Source organism: Orbicella franksi, chromosome 14 (genome assembly GCF_964199315.1).
Source record: "Orbicella franksi chromosome 14, jaOrbFran1.1, whole genome shotgun sequence".
Taxonomy (NCBI): domain Eukaryota; kingdom Metazoa; phylum Cnidaria; class Anthozoa; order Scleractinia; family Merulinidae; genus Orbicella; species Orbicella franksi.
In genome coordinates this window covers 21761203-21781132 of record NC_138158.1, presented here as the reverse complement: position 1 = coordinate 21781132, position 19930 = coordinate 21761203, and the positions used below count along the sequence as shown (strand labels likewise).

The 19930-nt window shown below is 41.3% G+C and overlaps 3 protein-coding genes across 5 annotated transcripts; 1 reads left to right on the top strand and 2 right to left on the bottom strand.

Moving 5' to 3' along the window:
* Window positions 1-5479: 5479 nt before the first annotated feature.
* Window positions 5480-8449, top strand: LOC145468317 (uncharacterized). 3 transcript variants are annotated; one of them, XM_081452016.1, is made up of 4 exons: window positions 5480-5676; window positions 6178-6582; window positions 7086-7141; window positions 7302-8449. In XM_081452016.1, exons 2-4 carry the CDS (start codon window positions 6372-6374, stop codon window positions 7500-7502), a joined length of 468 nt encoding a protein of 155 aa, XP_081308142.1. In that variant the 5' UTR covers window positions 5480-5676; window positions 6178-6371; the 3' UTR covers window positions 7503-8449. The 3 variants fall into 3 exon arrangements, with proteins under 3 accessions (XP_081308142.1, XP_081308141.1, XP_081308143.1); XM_081452015.1 differs by having other exon boundaries at window positions 5480-6582; XM_081452017.1 differs by having other exon boundaries at window positions 5480-6582; window positions 7305-8448.
* A 20-nt stretch (window positions 8450-8469) lies between these two features.
* LOC145468274 (uncharacterized) lies at window positions 8470-13302 on the bottom strand. The gene has a single exon (XM_081451963.1). The coding sequence runs from the start codon at window positions 10270-10272 to the stop codon at window positions 8707-8709; it is 1566 nt and encodes a 521-aa protein (XP_081308089.1). The 5' UTR covers window positions 10273-13302; the 3' UTR covers window positions 8470-8706.
* Window positions 13303-16801: 3499 nt separating this feature from the next.
* LOC145468275 (uncharacterized) lies at window positions 16802-19713 on the bottom strand. The gene has a single exon (XM_081451964.1). It carries the CDS (start codon window positions 18877-18879, stop codon window positions 17314-17316), a length of 1566 nt encoding a protein of 521 aa, XP_081308090.1. The 5' UTR covers window positions 18880-19713; the 3' UTR covers window positions 16802-17313.
* Between the last annotated feature and the right edge of the window lie 217 nt (window positions 19714-19930).

Sequence of the window (19930 nt, the reverse complement as noted above, 5' to 3'; positions counted from 1 at the left end):
GTTGATCAATGAGCTGAGGCTTAGGTTCGCTTGTCGGGAACTCCTGGGCAATCTTGATAGTAGACACGCAGGCAGGATTCCGGATGACCTTCGCAATTGTTTTAGCGTGTTGAAAAAATGCCACAACAAGTTTGATTGTCTCATTAATGAGATGTTACTCATTAAACAATTACGACCGTGTTTAAATGTACAATCAGACTCAGTTCGCGCTAAAGTCTTTGTCTAACTTATGCAAATTAGAAACTCTGACCTCTTAGTTACCCTTGAAATCGCATATTTAATTAGTTTCCCTTGACAATGGCGCCAAGATGTCGCCGAAACGTCGGATTTATCTATCGTTAGTTTTTGCCTGTATATGTTTATCTAAATCATTGTTGATTAGAACTTTACATGTGCCAAACCTAATGGCCCCAGTTAAGTACCGGTACATAATGAGATCGACGTTTGAATCAATTAAGTTCGACAGATGTTATCTGGGTCGACCTGGGAATTAAGTTCGACATGGTCAGTCGGTCAGTTCGACTACGGAGCGACTCCGATTCAGACGTCGAACTTTTCATGTACCTAACCCAATACATACATTACAAATACATTAAATAAATAAATTTTACCCAGAGATCTGGACATTTCCTACGTTTGTCATGCGCACACACCTTGTTTTTGTTACGGATGGCACGACAAGACGCCATTTGCAATGCAACTCAACTCGTTTAATGCGTACCTCATGTAAGCTACATAGAACTAGAACGCACATGTTTACTCCAAATATGGTAAGACAAACCATATACGTAACATCTCCCTTTCTTTAAAAAAAGAAAAACTAATAAACAAATATCTGGCAAAAACTAGCCTAAAACAAACTTACACAAATCCACTTTGTTTCTGAAAGTGTTCTATGTCAAACTAAATCAGTTTATCCGAGCTGGCTAAAACAAACTTAAAGTGTTCAAAGTCTAGCCTTTGCTTAACGCTTCATGTCAAAATCTTTAAATCTTGAAGGGGGACGAACAGTCCGGGTTCTTGTCTTCTGAGGTGCTAACAATGGAACATTAGTCTCTTCAGCAACAGTTTCATTCAAGGAATCTTTGTCAGGCCTAGTAGGTATAGCAGGTAACTCAGGTACTCTAGGTATCTCCTTGTGATTTACTCCTGACTCATGTGAGCTAACCTTGGTGCTTTGCTTTTCTGGTGTCGAGGATTCTGCTGCAGGCCTCAGAAACTGCCTGTTTCTTCGGAGGGTCTCACTGCCTGCTTGGACTACATATGACCTGTCTGACAGTTTCTCGACACAAGTGGCTGGTTTCCACGTTTGGTTCTTTCGCAGGGGTGCACTTCTGACTTCTTGTCCAATCTCTAATTCAGGTAACTGCTTCACATGACGGTCATGGTAGAACTTCGCCTTTTGCCTTTTCCGCTCTAATTTCTCTGTAGAATGTGGGCTTACTTTGGGACGGAGAAGGCTTGACGCTGTTGGTAAGAGAGTTCGTGTTCGGCGCGACATAAGCCTCTGGGCGGGGCTGTCACCTATACCTTCAGTAGGTGTGTTCCTGTAGTCTAGTAGCGATAGCCATGGATCTTTCCCATCTCGGTCCGCTTTCTTAAATAGCAGTTTAACTGTCTTCACTGAAGACTCTGCTTTCCCATTTGACTTTGGGTAGTGTGGCGATGATGTCACATGGTTAAATTCCCAGCTGAGTGAGAACTCGTGAAATTCTTGACTGCTATACTGTGGTCCGTTGTCTGAGACAACAGTGTCCGGGATTCCATGTCTACTGAATTGTTCTTTGAGTACTTGTATAACTGCACGTGAGGTGGTATCTTCAAGTTCACTAACTTCTACAAAATCTGAGTAATAGTCAACGACTGTGAGGTAATTCTTTCCACTAACAGTGAACAAATCTGTAGCCACTTTACTCCAAGGTCTGTCTGGAAGTTGATGAGACTGCATTGGCTGACTAGCATTCCTAGCCTGAAACTCGGCACAGACAGCACATCTCTCAACCAGGGCTTTGACTTCTGAATTCATTCCAGGCCAGAACACGATGTCTTTGGCCTTTCTTAGGCATGATGCGACTCCTTGATGGCTTGAATGAATTCTTGAGAGCATCTCTGGCCTCATGGCTTTGGGGACAATCACTCTCTGACTCTTAAATAGAATACCATTGTGGAGTGAAATCTCTTCTCTGTAGTTCCAGTAGTCACGAACTTGTACTGGGCATTGCTCTCTTCTCTCAGGCCATCCTGTTAGAACAGTGGTCTTCAGGCTCTCTAAGACGAGGTCTTGTGCTGTGCACTTCTGCAGCTGAGTTAACCTTTCTGGAGCCACTTTGATGGAATCAAAGGGAGTAAGTGTTTCAAGTTCAAGAGCGAAAACTTGAAAGTTGTCTGTCATCTCCTTCTTGACAGCAAGCGAGGCTCGAGACAAGTGATCGGCAACATACATCTGTGCACCTGGCTTGTACTTAACCTCTAGGTTAAAGCGCTGTAGCCTCAACATCATTCTTTGTAGTCGACATGGAGCAGAGAGGATTGACTTCTGGAAAATGGACTGTAAGGGTTTGTGATCTGACTCAACTGTTATCTTTTTACGACCGGCGAGGTATTGACTGAACCTTTCGCAGGAGAAGACAATCGCTAAACACTCTTTCTCGATTTGAGCGTATTGCCTCTCAGTCTGTGATAGGGACCGTGAAGCAAAAGCAACTGGCTGGCCGTTTTGTAATAAAGCTGCTCCTAACCCGTATTCACTCGCATCACATTGCACTGTGACTTCTTCTTGAAGGTCATAATACTTGAGCACAGGGTGTTTGACTACAAGCTCTCGCACTTCCTGGAATGCTGTCTCATGATGCTGGGACCAGATGAACTTTGCATCCTTTGCTGTCATCTCTCTCAGTGGCTGGGCGACCTCTGATAACCTAGGGAGAAACTTTGCCAAGTAATTAACGAATCCTAAGAGACTCAGGAGTTCCTTCTTGGATGTAGGCCTCGGCATTTCCTGAACTGCCTTCACTTTCTCAGGATCTGGCTGTAACCCATCTTTGGTGATCAAGTGTCCCATGAATCTGACTTCAGACTTCTTGAGGTTCAACTTGCTGCTGTTTAGACGCAGATTGGCTTTTCGAGCTTGCTCTAGCAGACGAATCAAGTTCTCATCATGATTTCGATTTACTTCTTCATCATTCTCTCCATAGCCCATGACCAATATGTCATCTCTTATCACTTCTACACCGGGAAGACTATCAAGCTTCTCATGCAATTTGCATTCGAACTCTTCTGGAGCCAGGTTGATACCAAAGGGTAGCCTCAAATACTTGTAACGCCCAAAGGGAGTCCAGAATGTTGTCTTGAGACTGCTGCTCTCATCTAATCCAACCTGGTAAAACCCATCTTTAGCATCTAAGGTACTAAACACTTTGGCATTGCTAAGCTTGGGCAACAACTCATCTAGAGTAGGCATTTGGTACTTTGGACGGATGACTGCCTTGTTAAGATCTTTAGGATCCAAACAAATCCTAATCTTATTTGGTGTTGCGACAACCACCATACTGCTAATCCAGTCGGTCGGTGCTGTGACTTTCTCCACGATTCCTTTCCTTTCCAGATCATCAAGTTTGGCCTTGACCTTATCACGCAGGGGAACTGGCACTCGGCGCGGAGAATGCTGCACTGGTTTTACGCTGGGGTCTGTGATAATGGTTGTATCACCAATATGGCCTAACCCTTCAAAAACATCTTTGTACTGAACAAGAATCTGATCTCTGGTCAGGTTACTACTGCTTTTCAGGACATGAATGGACTCTTCAGGATCTATATCCACTTTGAGAAGTCCCAACTGCTCACAAGCCTCAGCCGATAAGAGGGGTTTGTTAGAACTCTCAACAACTTGGAATCTCAGGTCCAGACGCTTGCCCCTTCTCTCTGCTGTGAGTGTGGTCTCACCTACAGGCTTCATCAAGCTACCATCAAATAGCTTTAGCTGGGCATTGGACTTAGACAAGGGGGGATCACCATTCTGCAACAGCTGAACTAGATTTCTGTGACTGATCACATTACAAGTTGCACCAGTGTCCAACTGACATACTAATTGCTCTTTGTACTGCTCTTCTATCACAAAGGTAATACTGGATGTCAACTGTTTACCACTACCATTAATTGCAGTAATTTCTTCTATCTTCAATAATGATTCCTCAGACTCAAAACCTTCTGCCACTTCAGCGACATGAACCTTCTCTTTGCCTGCCTGACACACTTTGGCGAAGTGGTTCATTCTTTTACAATTGCGACATTGTTGACCATAAGCTGGACATTCTGTCTGCTTGGCATGCTTCTTTTGTTGGCCACAATATTTACATTTCCATTTTTTGTCAGGTTTCTTTGGATTTGGTGGTTTCTTCGGATGAGGAGGCATCTTGCCTTGCATCGGTTTACGCTTCACATGAACTAAGTTCAGTTCCTCATTGTTTTGTTTCTCATCCTTTTGAATCGACTTTAGCTGCTTATTCGTTATTTCACTTGATTTACACATGTCAAGAGCTTTATCCAAAGACAAATCTTTCTCTCTGAGCAATCTAGCTTTTGTACCCTTATCTTGTATTCCAATAACTAGCCTGTCACGTATCATTTCTTCTGCAAGTGCTCCAAACTGACACGATGCTGCGAGTTTTCTTAATCTATTGACATAGCAATCAACAGTTTCTTCGGGTATTTGAATGCAAGAGTTAAAGACATACCTCTCATAGACGACATTTCTCTTTGGTAGGAAATAGTTTTCCAGCGCCTTCAATGCTGAAGTTATCGTCAGTACTTCGGTGCCAAAATTCAGATTCAGGAAAATTTGCAGACACTCCTTTCCCATAACAGAACGGAAGGTTGCTAATCGGATCGATTGACTCTTCTGATCCAAACCCGTTGCTACCTCATAATCTTGCCATTGTTGCTTAAAAAATTCCCAGTTGCTCGTGATATCTCCACGACAAACCATAGCGCTTGGTACTGGAAAATTTGAAGGAAAACTGAGGACTTGAGGCGGCGGAGTAGGCTGTGGAGCTTGCGGTGGAGCTGGTGGTGGAGGATCTTGTTCGGTGTCTGACATCGTTTCGCTGGGTTTCAACGCACGTGGTCGATGTTGAAATTCGCTGTACGTACCGTAAATCAAGGAATTGTCGCTTCGTTTCGCTTCAGTAATTGCTTTGACTGAATATCAACCAGAAGACGTAATCTTGAGCGCTGCAGCTCGCCATAAGATCAACAAAGCACTTCTGACACCATGTTACGGATGGCACGACAAGACGCCATTTGCAATGCAACTCAACTCGTTTAATGCGTACTTCATGTAAGCTACATAGAACTAGAACGCACATGTTTACTCCAAATATGGTAAGACAAACCATATACGTAACAGTTTTGATCATTTGGAATAAAAAAGCAGGAAGAGCTGGACGATATGCGTTACTATTGCTTCAAGAGCATGAAATATACTTGCCTGATGTGCATAAACCACTTCTGCATGCAGTGTTCCTTGTTTGAAAACAATGAGACTGTAGCGGGTTGGAAAGCAGCCAGTTCGGTGGCGTACTGCAGGTGACAAAATAAATGAATCTTGAAGAAACCAACAACAGGAACGAACTAGACGGGGAATTGCGATGTTCCTTTGGGAATAAGCGATAATATCAGGCAAACCAAATTCAAAAATCATCTTCGGTTGTTTAATGCTGATAGCATCTGGATCGCCTTCTTCAACTAGTTCTACCCTACGCACTTGCAAGAAAAGCAAGCTCTTCATTTTCACAATTTGTCTTTCCCACATTTTTCTGCCATTTTGGTCAGCAATAACCGTCCTTTGCAGTAGTGACTCTTTTATTTTTGCAGTTAAGTTCGATTAAATTAGGTTTGATGTTTGAATCAACTGCTGAACTTAATTATTCGGGTCAATCCAAATTGGTATTTGGTTCGGCACATGTAAAGTTCGACGTTTGAACCGGGCCTAAGGATAATGCTGGGAACACATTGTTCACAGGGGCAAAAACGATACCCTATTAAGGATTGAGAACCTCAAAAACCAAACACTATCCTCTGGCACATACCTAAATAGCCCATATATGGAAGTGTAACCACAGGCACACTCTTCACAGCAAGCCTTGTTAAGCCAGTCAAGGAATAAGCAATCCACTTAAGTCTCGCCAGGTACTAACCATCAAAGACCAAGATCTCTGGACAGTAATCCAGAAGCAGAATTGGATCTAATGATCCAGCAGCAGGAAGCTAGAAAACTTGCAGAAACTTATGTGCCAGTAAGACAGCAACAACCTCCTGCACAGCAACTGCGGCCAACCTAGCCATCAGCAGACAAATCTGTTCAAAAACAGCCAATGGGAAGGCATCAACTTACTTCAATATTTGGACAGCCAGTGAACACCTCCAGACCAGCTACAGGAATGAAGAGACACAGGCAACAACCACTGAATCAAGCTATCGGCGAGTCTGAAGATGATGAAGATTTTGTGTGTTCCAAGTGCAAGAAGCTTAAACAAGAAAATGATCAATTGAAAAGAAACTTGGAGGAAATTTTACAAAATAAAGGTATGGTAATGTGTACTGATGTAGTAGCAACTGCATGTAATAAGTACCTGCAACATTTGTAGATCAAGATATATGATCTCACAGTCACCAGTCACACAAGTCAGTGATGCAGACCCAATTAAATCAACCACTTTAAACTCTCTTATAACAAGGCGTTTTTAAAACAGTTGATTTAATTGGGTAGACTTCAAATTACTTTGGTTAAAATCTAGGCAATCAATCAATCAAATCATGTTCCAGAGCCACCTGTTCCACATGCACAGGTCCCATGGGCTAAGAGGGGCAGGTACTCTGGGGACAAGAATGACTTTCGCTATACGAAAAGATGGTAAAAACCTTCCTTCAAATCAGGCTAGCCTAGTGGGATAATTGGAAGCAGACTAAGCCCAACAGGCACTTGTCAAGCAATACAGTGACTGCAAGTCTTGTGTAATTGTTGGAGATGCTTTTATAAGCTAAGTACATAGTCAAAGAGAAAGGTAATGTCCCATTAACTTTTGCAGTTTCTGAGCCACCAAGACCTGGAAAGGTCCATCCACTGAATACTTGCCGTTTTCAGGTAATAGTCATAATCTTTTTTCATAAGTTTGCATTTCCACCTGCTATCTCTAATTAATAATTCACTATTAACTGCCCTTTAATTTGTATAATTGCTTTATTTGGAGATGGTAGAACTCATCCCAGGTTCATGTGTGTTTGTTTATGCTAACACAATCAAGCAGGCCTCCAGACGAGCATCAGGTACTGGCTGTGCAGCATGCCTGCTGAATGCCTTTTACACGAATGAGGAATTGAAAGGCAAAAACCATACTGGAGCAAATGGAAAATCAGCAATTGATCCAGACATTCTAAACAGCATAATTGGTAAGCATAAATTTAAAGATGTACAAGTTTATTGCAATTCTGTGAACCACAAGTAAGTTATTGACCCAAATGATACAGTCAATCAATTTTTTCATTTCATTATAGCCTAACAAATCCAGTAAACCCTGTGCCATTCAATGCACAGGCAGTTAAATACAACCAATTGCAGTACAGCTGCACATTTGCAAGATCATTACAGCAATCAAATCAACAGAGTGCAATAATAAAACAATCTGGGCAGGGCTAAAACTTTTTTTGACCCCTTAAAGATACAAAAAAATGACTAAATATGGAGTATATATTTCTATAATGTCTCTGTGTGCAACCCTAAACGAGACCTTGACAGCTAAAAAAATTGGCATTTTGCCTGGAACATCCAAAGTGAGGCCAAAAATCCAAAATTTAAACCGCTGATCATAACTCAATCATAAAAAATGGGGGTCAAGGAACTCATTTTTGAGTTATTAGCACTGAAAGCTATAATTAAGGGTGTTTTTAACAGGTTATACTATTGCTATGGTAACCACTAATGTCAAGAAAATGATCAGAAGTTGTTGACCAATTTGTTTCATACCATTTCTGCAATAGCAACTGATAAAGAGTTATAGTACTGACCCATCAAAGTATAAGGGCTGGAAAATGCCGACAACCATTATTGCAGCCACCTTATGCCAAACACAACTACAAGCTGTTTAGTTTTGTATACAAAAAATATAGAATATGGACCATTTTCATTAATTTTTTGAACTGAATGTATACAAAATGTATGCACATCTAACACTATGTATACAAAAACTATACATCACAACCTTAATGTTTTGTACACAAAAAGTATACATCATGTACAAATTAAAATTTCTATACATTATGTATACATGGTAATAGATGTCCAACAGTAACAATTAAATGAAAGAATGAAAGATGCGAATGCAGCCATAACACTACTGGAAAAATGACCTGAAAAAATCTTCAGGCTCTGAACGGAAAAAATCTTCAAGCTCTGATCCCGTTCAGAGCCTGAAGATTTTTTCAGGTCATTTTTCCAGTAGTGTTATGGCTACATTCGCATTTTTCATTCTTTCATTATGTATACAATGGAGTTCCAAATTCATAGTCCAAAATGTATACATTGAATGTACAAAATGTATATCTCACAAAGGTGCAAAATGTATACATTGTAATGTACACTTTAGTGTTGAAATCTAGATACATTTTGTATAATTCTTTATTTTAGCGCGTGCCTTCAGAACAGAACAGAATCTATGGAGTACAAGCGTCCACCAGAATACGAAGAGACAAATCAACGAACTTCTCTGCTTGAAACTTGGACGTGACCTCAGGAGAATACTCCACAGTCCAATATAATCGATCATTTACGGTAAAAATGTTGTGGCCGATGGCGTAATTAATCTTTGCGCTCTGCATGGCTAGATGGGAACCAGCAAATCTGTAAGGAAATTTTCCTTCTGGATCAATTGACAGGGAACCAAGATTGGTCAAATTGAACAGTTCTCTGTAAAGTCCATGGTCGGCATTAAAGCGGGACAAAGCACAAACTGTTTCTGGATTAACACACTGAAAAAGTTTCAAAAGATTGCGGTGACTTCCTAAATGGCGGATTCTGCTGTGAATTTCGCGAGTACAGGAGCATGCGAAATCCCAAAAACTTTCCCGAGTCGACACGCTGGAAGAATGTATTTTAATCTGAAGTGAATCAAAAGTGACGTATACTCCAAATTCTTGGCTTTCGATCCTTGGTTGACATTCTTTTCTCACGTTAACGGTGTAAGCACTATCTATCACCAACGGATTCTTGAAGTCTTTATTACTTCCCTCAAAAAGTAGCTGTGATATTGCTAAATGTGTTGCAGCCATAATGGCGCCGTGAACAGTACATTTGTTAGCCTTGCTACATCTTATTAGAGCTGTTGTTTCTTCCTTTGTCATGTTTCGAGGCACAACATACCTCTTTTGAGGCACGGAGTGACTAGAAATCCGCGAATGAAACTTCGATAAATACGGATTTCTTGGCTTAGGACTACACAAAGCTACTTTAAGTTTGCGCGAATTGAAAGCTGCAGCAGTCGAAATCTTTTCCCAGATACTTGGACCGCTGCCTATTAAATGTTGCATCGTGTCTTCGAGCACTGGGCGAAATGGCAAACTTTTCACTACAACTGGCTCACCATAGTACAGCAAGCCCACAAATTCGACCAGTTTCTTCAGAAATTCAAAAATAGATAGCGCATCACTGATCATGTGGTGAAACGTAAAAAGAAGCGTGTTTTTGTAGAGTGTTTCCTTGTGGTCACAAGTCAGTTGCGCTGTCTCTTTAAGTAGCGTCACTCGCCACAAAGGCCCTCGTCCTGTGTCTAAAGGCATACCATTAATTTGCTTCTCAAAAGCATGTAGCCATTCTCCCGAGTTAACATCCTCCAGTCGTTGAAAGTCTAAACTGCCCTGTGGGATTTCCATCGCTTCAAAATATGGCTGGCTGAATCTGCTCTCAACAACTCGCATTCGTAGCAAGGGATATTGATCTAAAAGCAGTAACAAGGCATTCTTTACGTGGACGTGGTCAAGCTTCACTTTAGATTCCAGAAACAATACCGTGTGAATATTACCAGTGTTGTTGACTTTAGCGCTCGTCAAGAAGAATTTCTCATAGGAACCCAACCTCCGTGAAAGCTTTTCAGCTGCTGTGATCGCGGGGCGGTTGTGATCCACGGTTTTGTAGTGAAGATAGAGACATACAGCTAAAGTAAGCAGTGCAATTGAACTTGTTAACACTGAAAGCGGCGAGAAAAGTTGTATCGTCCACATCATTGCTCTGCTGATTTTTCAACTTTTGTGTCTTTTGTACCGAATCAAAGCTGCTGCTGAAAACAAACGTGTTGATGCTGTTATAAATACAAATCTGAAAGGAATTGTTGTTTACAACTGCCGATGGATCGATGAAATAAGAAATGAACTTTGAAACAGCAATAGGCGGTTTTAGATTGCGTAGGGAGCTGGGGGAGAGTTTTAACCAATCGATAAATTGACACCGTAACATAAAAGATCATGTGGAGATTAACATGGAATCAGACCTATTTTTTTCCTTTTTTGGCGAACGGGGAAAGGAAATAAAGAACGCTTGATAAATGCATTTACTTCACGAGTCGCATGCCACCCCTTCGTAGTTTTCAGCCCCGGCCAAACGATCGCAACGGGAGAATAAAGCGTCATAAGTTTCGCGCGAAGCATAACAGAGTGTCGAGCGATGCGATAGCGGATCATCCTGATTATCAATGTAAAATTGGGTTGACCACAGGCGGCCCAAGCTCTCAATGTTATCCTTCTTTTCCTTTTTATGCGAACGTTCAGGCTAACGTGACATATCACATGTACTATTACATGACGACCGAATTTGACCACGCGAAACATGACTCTCGCCTTGCAGCATATGGAAGTGTTGTGTTACAACGGTTTGAATTTATAAAGGTTTGTATGGGAATGCAACGGCTTTGCTTGAAAAGCCAATTATTCTTATAGTTTGTGAATAAAATCTACTTACCCTGTTGCTGTGTTGTATTCTTTGTTATTTGCCAGCTCCTCAGGCCGATCTAACGCGATTTCGGCGAGTTATCGTTCTGTGGGTTTCCGGACACTGATTTCCGGAGTGCCCACCGCTCGAAGCGAATAAATCCACTGAAAATAACCCTGCCGGCTCAATTCCTTCGTAGAATCGAAGAAGAGATGTTGAAGTTTCATGTCAGTTCACTCGCTACGCGATTCCGTCCACAACACCTTCGCAACGATACATTTATTTCGAGATTGCTTCGCTCGCAAATTCGAAAACAGCCGCGTCACAAAAGTTAGGACACTTTCACGGTGTTGGGTAACTATAATTAGTATCACCCAACTAGTGGACTAATGTAAATCCTGCATTTTAATTGGCTACGCTATTAGAGGACCATTAGCAATAGTCCTGGAGTAGCGAAATTGGCGCAATCGAGCGTGACGCTTTCTTTCGGTTTATTCCCAAATAAATATTTTTTCAACTTGCATTTGCTAACTTTATTATTGCCTTTTCTGTCCGACTAGTTGGGTGATACTAAAACAATTAGACCCTTCGCCCTTAAGGGCCACGGGTCAATAGCCCATTCGGCTTCGCCTCATGGGCTATTGACCCGTAGCCCGCAAGGGCTACGGGTCTAATTGTTAATTAGCCCGACCGGTGGTAATCAGCAACGATTTGTCAACAGTCAACCAAAATGCTCCCCGGGTACCCTTGTTCTTTATTTGTCAAACCCATAAAGGGAGTGCCTGGTTACCCGGGGAGCATTTTGGTTTGACCGTTGACAAAGTACCATTTCGTAAAGTACCGTTTCGTTTCGTTTCGTTTCGCAAAGTACCGTAAGCCGGGCACATCATGTTATATAAAGACTGTGCTATGGCAAAATTTTTATAGGTCATAGGTCTGCTTGATTTCCGCTGTTAGCTGCATGTCGTTTCACCTCTGTAATTTGCCATGTGTTTATGCATTTTTGAGGCTCATTTCTATCGTAATTTTTTTAAAGTCTCCAAGTATTTGCTTTCGGAGGAAAAAATATGAGATTTACCGTGAAAATGTTGCTTACTTGCATTCTATATTGTGACGCCGGGCCCGGCTGTGATTAGAACTGTTTGCAAGTAAAAATTTGTCCTCGTAGTCCTTGTACGTTTTTCTTCGGAGACGCCGTAGCCTTACTTCAAGTAAGCTATACGTTTCTTTGGAGACATTCTTATATTTCTTGCAGCTATCTGATCGAGCTTATGTTTCTCGAGATTGGTGTATAGGTTTATTCCTCCTTTAGGTCGTTCTGGCACGACATGATTCAAAGTTAGTTGTTTACGCGCAACTCTCGATTGTTTTGCGTGTTGTATCAGGACGTAACATGTCGATTATTTCGATAGTCGATAAAAATCGATCATTGTCGATCGTTGTCGATACTAATCAATCGACAAATATCGGAAATCGATAAAAGTCGATCACACAATTTATTGTGATTATCGACTTTGTTCGATTATGATTGATTTTGATCGATTTTGATCGATTTCAATCGACAAGTATCGGAAATATAAAAAACGATGTATGGCGTAGACATACGTAGGTTGCGGACTGGTACAACAGTCACAGGTGCAAGGAGAAACAAGGGGCATACAAACCCGGCGAATTTAGCCAACCTAGCGGAGAGGGAGTAGAGTCGTAACAGCTTGTATTTTTCAAATGTTGAACTAAGTAAAAACACTGATGAATAAAATGTTAATTTACTTTACTTTACTTCTTAATTACTTTATTGGCCTCGATTTTTTCCCGCATGTAGTCTAAATTTTGACCCGTTCTGTCACCCCGAAGAAGCATGACTTCGAATTCCCAGGATCTCTCATCTCCCCGCCTAGAGAGACCCTGGGAACTAGTTTGGTTCGAGTTATGTAAAAGATCGCGATTTAGTTCAGCTGAAACTGTTAATCGATCATTTCTCGAGGTAATTTAAACATTTTATTCTGTAATGAATAACAGACCACTTCGCTGTTCAGGTTTTCATTTAAGTTTATTGCCACACACATTTACTTAAGAGCTGTTTACACTCGGCATAAAAAAAGTCACTGGAGCTATTATTGGTTTGGTTACTTGAATTTCACAGCTGATTGAAACATTTGTCTGTATTTTTGTCGATAAAATCGATAATCAGTTGAAAATCTTGTGATTACCGACTTTTATCGACAAATTTAACTTGTCGATTGACAATTATCGACAAACATCGAGTACTATCGACTTATCGACTACGTTTTCGATGATCGACTTTGATCGACATGTTACGTCCTGGTTGTATATGCCATTGTTCGGCTTAAATAAACATTCACAAAGTCGAGAGCAATCGCCAGAGCACGACGCGTTTGTCGGTTTGAGTACGGAAGCAACCTTCTTAGGTATTCCTCTTGTGGACGACATGGACTGAAGAATAACCTCTGCTTGCGAAATTCGTCCGACAACTGCACTTGGTCTTTCCTAAACATAACGCTAGAGTTTGAGCAATCGGTTCATGTTACTCCCGCGAAAACTAGTTGATTTGAATTAGTTAATTCAGTTGGTTAATTAGATTATTTTTGACAAGTGTGAATGTCCTCAAAAACATGAGAAGAGTCTGCAGTCTGTTTTTCTTCTCGTGCGTGCCGGGCCCATATCTCGTCCCATTCGCCCTTCTTGGGGCTCGGCAGCACTGTGTAGCGAAGATATGTAACGCCAGCCTAACAGCCAACGCACATAAATTGCAAAATGAGAAACTGTTAGGGGTAAATTCCGACAGGCGACATGGCCTTGAAAAGGCGGCATGAGAGCAATGAATTGGCGACGAACGACAGACTACTCCAGCGAAATAGAGAAAGCGACACCAAGATAGACCGACAACGAATTTCGAAACTGAGAATGCATCGATTGTTTTAAACGTCTCAGTCGAAGTGAAGACGCATTTCCAGAGTTTTAAATGTGTTTTCCTCTCTCACGCGCGATGTCGACGGGTCGTGAAACCCAGGCTTTCATATATATGAGGTCCTGTTAGGGGGGGTACCCATGTCCCCTGTCTGAAATTCGCCACCAGCCATGTCGGCATTTCGCAAGATTCCTATGTCACCTGTCGGAATTTCGTCTCAGAGGAGTTGTGTCAGGAAATTTGACCTTTTTCGATTAAAACGAAGCTACATGTATAACACATCGTAATACCTTTGTTTATTAAAAAAAACCGACACAGTGCTCTCAAGTCTCACCCATTGAGCATGAGGCTCACGCAAACGAATTCAATCTTGCGCTCTCACGCTGAAACGATTATTTCTCACGCATTGAAGGTTCCTTGCTGTTTTAGTCAAGTACATATATAATTAAGTATCTCTTTGGATATAATTTACTCCTTGTATGCTTTGCACTTGCTTCGACCACTTTTCAGCAGTAGGAATTCTTATGTAAAGCCAGCATTTCTCCAGTCAGTGGGTTGAATGGTTACTTTATGGTTACTTTTAAAGCATCATATTTCAACTGAGAATGAAGGAAAAGACTTCTTAGCCTCTTCAATTTTTCCACTCTTCTAAGGGGCTGGTGGCATGCTTTCTAAGGAGTTGGGCATGCTTTCGAGCGCTGAAGTTGCTAACCTCCTAGGGGATGTGAGGACATGCTCCCCCAGGAACTTTTGAAATTTAGACGCTTGGAATTGCTATTTTCAGACATTTTCCAGTCAGTATTTGGACCTAATGTACAATCGAACCTATGACTATTTTTACCATGTTTATGTTTAACAACCGTTCTTTAACTCAAAATTTCAACGGCCTCAATCAGATAATCTCTCCTATCTATATTCTTCCTTTGAATTTGGCGTAACCCTTATCTTCTGCTGAAGACGAGAAGACCTTGGCAGCTTTCCCCTGTCTCTCTTTTCCTTCCATGATGCCATTTGTTGATAATACAGCTTCATATTCTTTCACTGGTGACCCACTAATAAAAATATGCAGCAGACGGTCGAAGATCTCTTTCCTTTGTCCTTAAGCGTGTTTTTAGGCGTTTTAGGGCACTCAGCTGAGAGTGAGAAGAAATACTCAGCAATGACGGACTCGGTTTATTGGACGTGGACGTTTTAGCATATATAAGAAAGCCTGGGTTTCACGACCCGTCGACATCGCGCGTGAGAGAGGAAAACACATTTAAAACTCTGGAAATGCGTCTTCACTTCGACTGAGACGTTTAAAACAATCGATGCTTTCTCAGTTCCGAAATTCGTTGTCGGTCTATCTTGCCATTGGTGTCGCTTTCTCTATTTCGCTGGAGTAGTCTGTCGTTCGTCGCCAATTCATAGCCCTCATGTCGCCTTTTCAAGGCCATGTCGCTTGTCGGAATTTACCCCTAACAGGTCTCAATATATGCTAAAACGTCCACGTCCAACAAATCGAGTCCGTCATTGCTGAGTATTTTTTCTCACTCTCAGCTGAGTGCCCTAAAACGCCTAGCGAATTTCAGACAGGGGACATGGGTACACCCCTAACAGAGCCTCCAAAATGACCCGTTCACTATATCAAGTTCCGTACTTTGAACTCACTTGCGCCCTGAAACACGCGTTGCCACACCACATGTTTCGGGGCGCAAGGAGACAAAGTGTCATGAATGTTGGGATGTTGTAAGGTTGATAAACAATCAGGTCTGCGAGATACGGTATTAACCCTCGACATGTTAACCTCGACCCCCGACATTTCATCCCCCACCCTCGACATCGCACTTTCGACCCTCAAACCTCAAGAAAAAGGAAGACTCTGTATTGAACGGTCTTGAATCAGTTGGGAACAGCACCCTGCTAGCAGAGCCACTTCGATCTTTCCTATCTATACCTGGGCATAACTATCTAAGCAAAATCGAAGCGCCATGAAATAATCCCTCGAGTTTGGACTCGAGTTCGAGTTCGAGTTCGAGTTCGAGTTGGTTTTCGAGTTGGTTTTCGAGTTAGACTTCGAGTGGAAATAAATTTGACAAGAGACAAAGGCGAAGATAGGCAAAGACCAAGCAAAAGGAACCAAACCAACCAAATTAGCTTTTCCGGCTTTGTAGCCCGGCAGCAGTCAATTGTTTTTTTTTTTTTGTTTTTTTTTTTTCAGTTTACTGAAGTTAAAAAAAAAAGTTATAAGAAATATATTGGAACAATATAGTTATTCTTCTTTATTTACCAAAAAAATAGTTAGATACAGGTACAGTGTGACAACCTGCCGTCCACTTAAACTAAAAGCTTAAAAATTAATTGTAACAATTAACATTGTTAATGTTTTTAAATTCATTGAATCACTTAATCTTGCAGTCTCGAGTACTGTCATTAAATGTCAACAAAAAAAATAAAATTGAGTCAATATTAACTACTGTTAAGTAAACTCAGTGCTTATTTTATGTTAACCGGCCTTGCTAATTAACCATTTCATTCTATTAACTATGCTTGGGTATGCAACGATTACAGAAAGATTGCATTGCAGCGGCTGTAGCGATAATATGCAAACCAGACAAGATTTTATTCATTACTCATTTTTGTTGATTTTACAAGGTGTAACTTTTGTCTTTTCAAAAACCTATAATTTTTGAGCGGTTTCGGCAAGACTCTCAAGGTACCTAAAACAAAACTAGTTTCACGATGGTTATTTGAGAGCACTTGAGAATGTAGAAGCTCAAATTCCTGGCGTGTCATTATCTTCTTTGTTGGTAAAAAAGTTATTTTTATCTCACTGATGTATACATATACTTCGTATCATTCGCTTCTTAAATATATGACAAAAAAAACAAAAACAAAAACAAAAACAGAAACAAAAACAAAAACAAAAACAAAAACAAAAACAAAAACAAAAACAAAAAAACAAAACAAAACATCAAAACCATTCATAAGACTTTTGATGTATACATTGTCATAAACAACCCACGGAGGCATGTACTGGCTGGACATAAACAAACGAACAGTTGTGGTAAGCGTCTTTGAATTCGCTTACAAAACGCATTCTTCAAATCCCTTTATTAAATTTTCTGTTCATGCAAAGTCCTCGCATGCGCGATTCGATCCTTTACTGAGTTTTGCTATATGCCTGCATTGGCAGTCACGGTTAACTTAGTTCAAATCGCTTATCGAAAGTCTTCAAGACAAATCAAATCAAAATTCTTTCTTGATGCGCACAGACAAACATTAGCTGACCTGCAACTGAAGAGAAAGCTGACTATTACAAAGGTCATAGGTTTAAGTCTTAGTCCATTGGCTCTTCGTTGGCTTTCGTTCGTTTTGTTTTGATGGCCTTTCGTACGTTTAGTCGTTTCGTGCCTTCAGAACAGAACAGAATCTATGGACTACAAGCGTCCACCAGAATACGAAGAGACAAATCAACGAACTTCTCTGCTTGAAACTTGGACGTGACCTCAGGAGAATACTCCACAGTCCAATATAATCGATCATTTACGGTAAAAATGTTGTGGCCGATGGCGTAATTAATCTTTGCGCACTGCATGGCTAGATGGGAACCAGCAAATCTGTAAGGAAATTTTCCTTCTGGATCAATTGACAGGGAACCAAGATTTGTCAAATTGAACAGTTCTCTGTAAATTCCATGGTCGACATCAAAGCGGGACAAAGCACAAACTGTTTCTGGATTAACACACTGAAAAAGTTTCAGAACATTGCGGTGACTTCCTAAATGGCGGATCCTGCTGTGAATTTCGCGAGTACAGGAGCATTCGAAATCCCAAAAACTTTCCCGAGTCGACACGCTGGAAGAATGTACCTTAATCTGAAGTGAATCAAAAGTGACGTATACTCCAAATTCTTGGCTTTCGATCCTTGGTTGACATTCTTTTCTCACGTTAACGGTGTAAGCACTATCTATCACCAACGGATTCTTGAAGTCTTTATTACTTCCCTCAAAAAGTAGCTGTGATATTGCTAAATGTGTTGCAGCCATAATGGCGCCGTGAACAGTACATTTGTTAGCCTTGCTGCATCTTATTAGAGCTGTTGTTTCTTCCTTTGTCATGTTTCGAGGCACAACATACGTCTTTTGAGGCACGGAGTGACTAGAAATCCGCGAATGAAACTTCGATAAATAAGGATTTCTTGGCTTAGGACTGCACAAAGCTACTTTAAGTTTGCGCGAATGGAAAGCTGCAGCAGTCGAAATCTTTTCCCAGATACTTGGACCGCTGCCTATTAAATGTTGCATTGTCTCTTCGAGCACTGGGCGAAACGGCAAACTTTTCACTACAACTGGCTCACCATAGTACAGCAAGCCCACAAATTCGACCAGTTTCTTCAGAAATTCAAAAATAGATAGCGCATCGCTGATCATGTGGTGAAACGTAAAAAGAAGCGTGTTTCTGTAGAGTGTTTCCTTGTGGTCACAAGTCAGTTGCGCTGTCTCTTTAAGTAGCGTCACTCGCCACAAAGGCCCTCGTCCTGTGTCTAAAGGCATGCCATTAATTTGCTTCTCAAAAGCATGTAGCCATTCTCCCGAGTTAACATCCTCCAGTCGTTGAAAGTCTAAACTGCCCTGTGGGATTTCCATCGCTTCAAAATATGGCTGGCTGAATCTGCTCTCAACAACTCGCATTCGTAGCAAGGGATATTGATCTAAAAGCAGTAACAAGGCATTCTTTACGTGGACGTGGTCAAGCTTCACTTTAGATTCCAGAAACAATACCGTGTGAATATTACCAGTGTTGTTGACTTTAGCGCTCGTCAAGAAGAATTTCTCGTAGGAACCCAACCTCCGTGAAAGCTTTTCAGCTGCTGTGATCGCGGGGCGGTTGTGATCCACGGTTTTGTAGTGAAGATAGAGACATACAGCTAAAATAAGCAGTGCAATTGAACTTGTTAACACTGAAAGCGGCGAGAAAAGCTGTATCGTCCACATCATTGCTCTGCTGATTTTTCAACTTTTGTGTCTTTTGTACCGAGTCAAAGCTGCTGCTGAGAACAAACGTGTTGATGCTGTTATAAATGCAAATCTGAGAGAGATTGTTGTTTACAACTCCCGATGGACTGATGAAAGAAGAAATGAACTTTGAAACAGCAATAGGCGGTTTTAAATTGCGTAGGGAGCTGGGGGAGAGTTTTAACCAATCGATAAATTGACACCGTAACATAAAAGATCATGTGGAGATTAACATGGAATCAGACCTGTTTTTTTCGTTTTTTTGGCGAACGGGGAAAGGAAATAAAGAACGCTTGATAAATGCATTTACTTCACGAGTCGCATGCCACCCCTTCGTAGTTTTCAGCCCCGGCCAAACGATCGCAACGGGAAAATAAAGCGTGATAAGTTTCGCGCGAAGCATAACAAAGAGTCTCGAGCGATGCAATAGCGGATCATCCTGATTATCAATGTAAAATTGGGTTGACCACAGGCGGCCTAAGCTCTCAATGTTATCCTTTTTTTCCCTTTTTATGCAAACGTTCAGGCTAACGTGACATATCACATGTACTATTACATGACGACCGAATTTGACCACGCGAAACATGACTCTCGCCTTGCAGCATATGGAGGTGTTGTGTTACAACGGTTTGAATTTATAAAGGTTTGTATGGGAATGCAACGGCTTTGCTTGAAAAGCCAATTATTCTTATAGTTTGTGAATAAAATCTACTTACCCTGTTGCTGTGTTGTATTCTTTGTTATTTGCCAGCTCCTCGGGCCGATCTAACGCGATTTCGGCGAGTTATCGTTCTGTGGGTTTCCACTACTAAAAGAAAGACACTGATTTCCGGAGTACCCGCCGCTCGAAGCGAATAAATCCACTGAAAATAACTCTGCCGGCTCAATTCCTCCGTAGAATCGAAGAAAAGATGTTGAAGTTCCATGTCAGTTCACTCGTTACGCGATTCCGTCCACAACGCCTTCGCAACGATACATTTATTTCGAGATTGCTTCGCTCGCAAATTCGAAAACAGCCGCGTTACAAATAGTC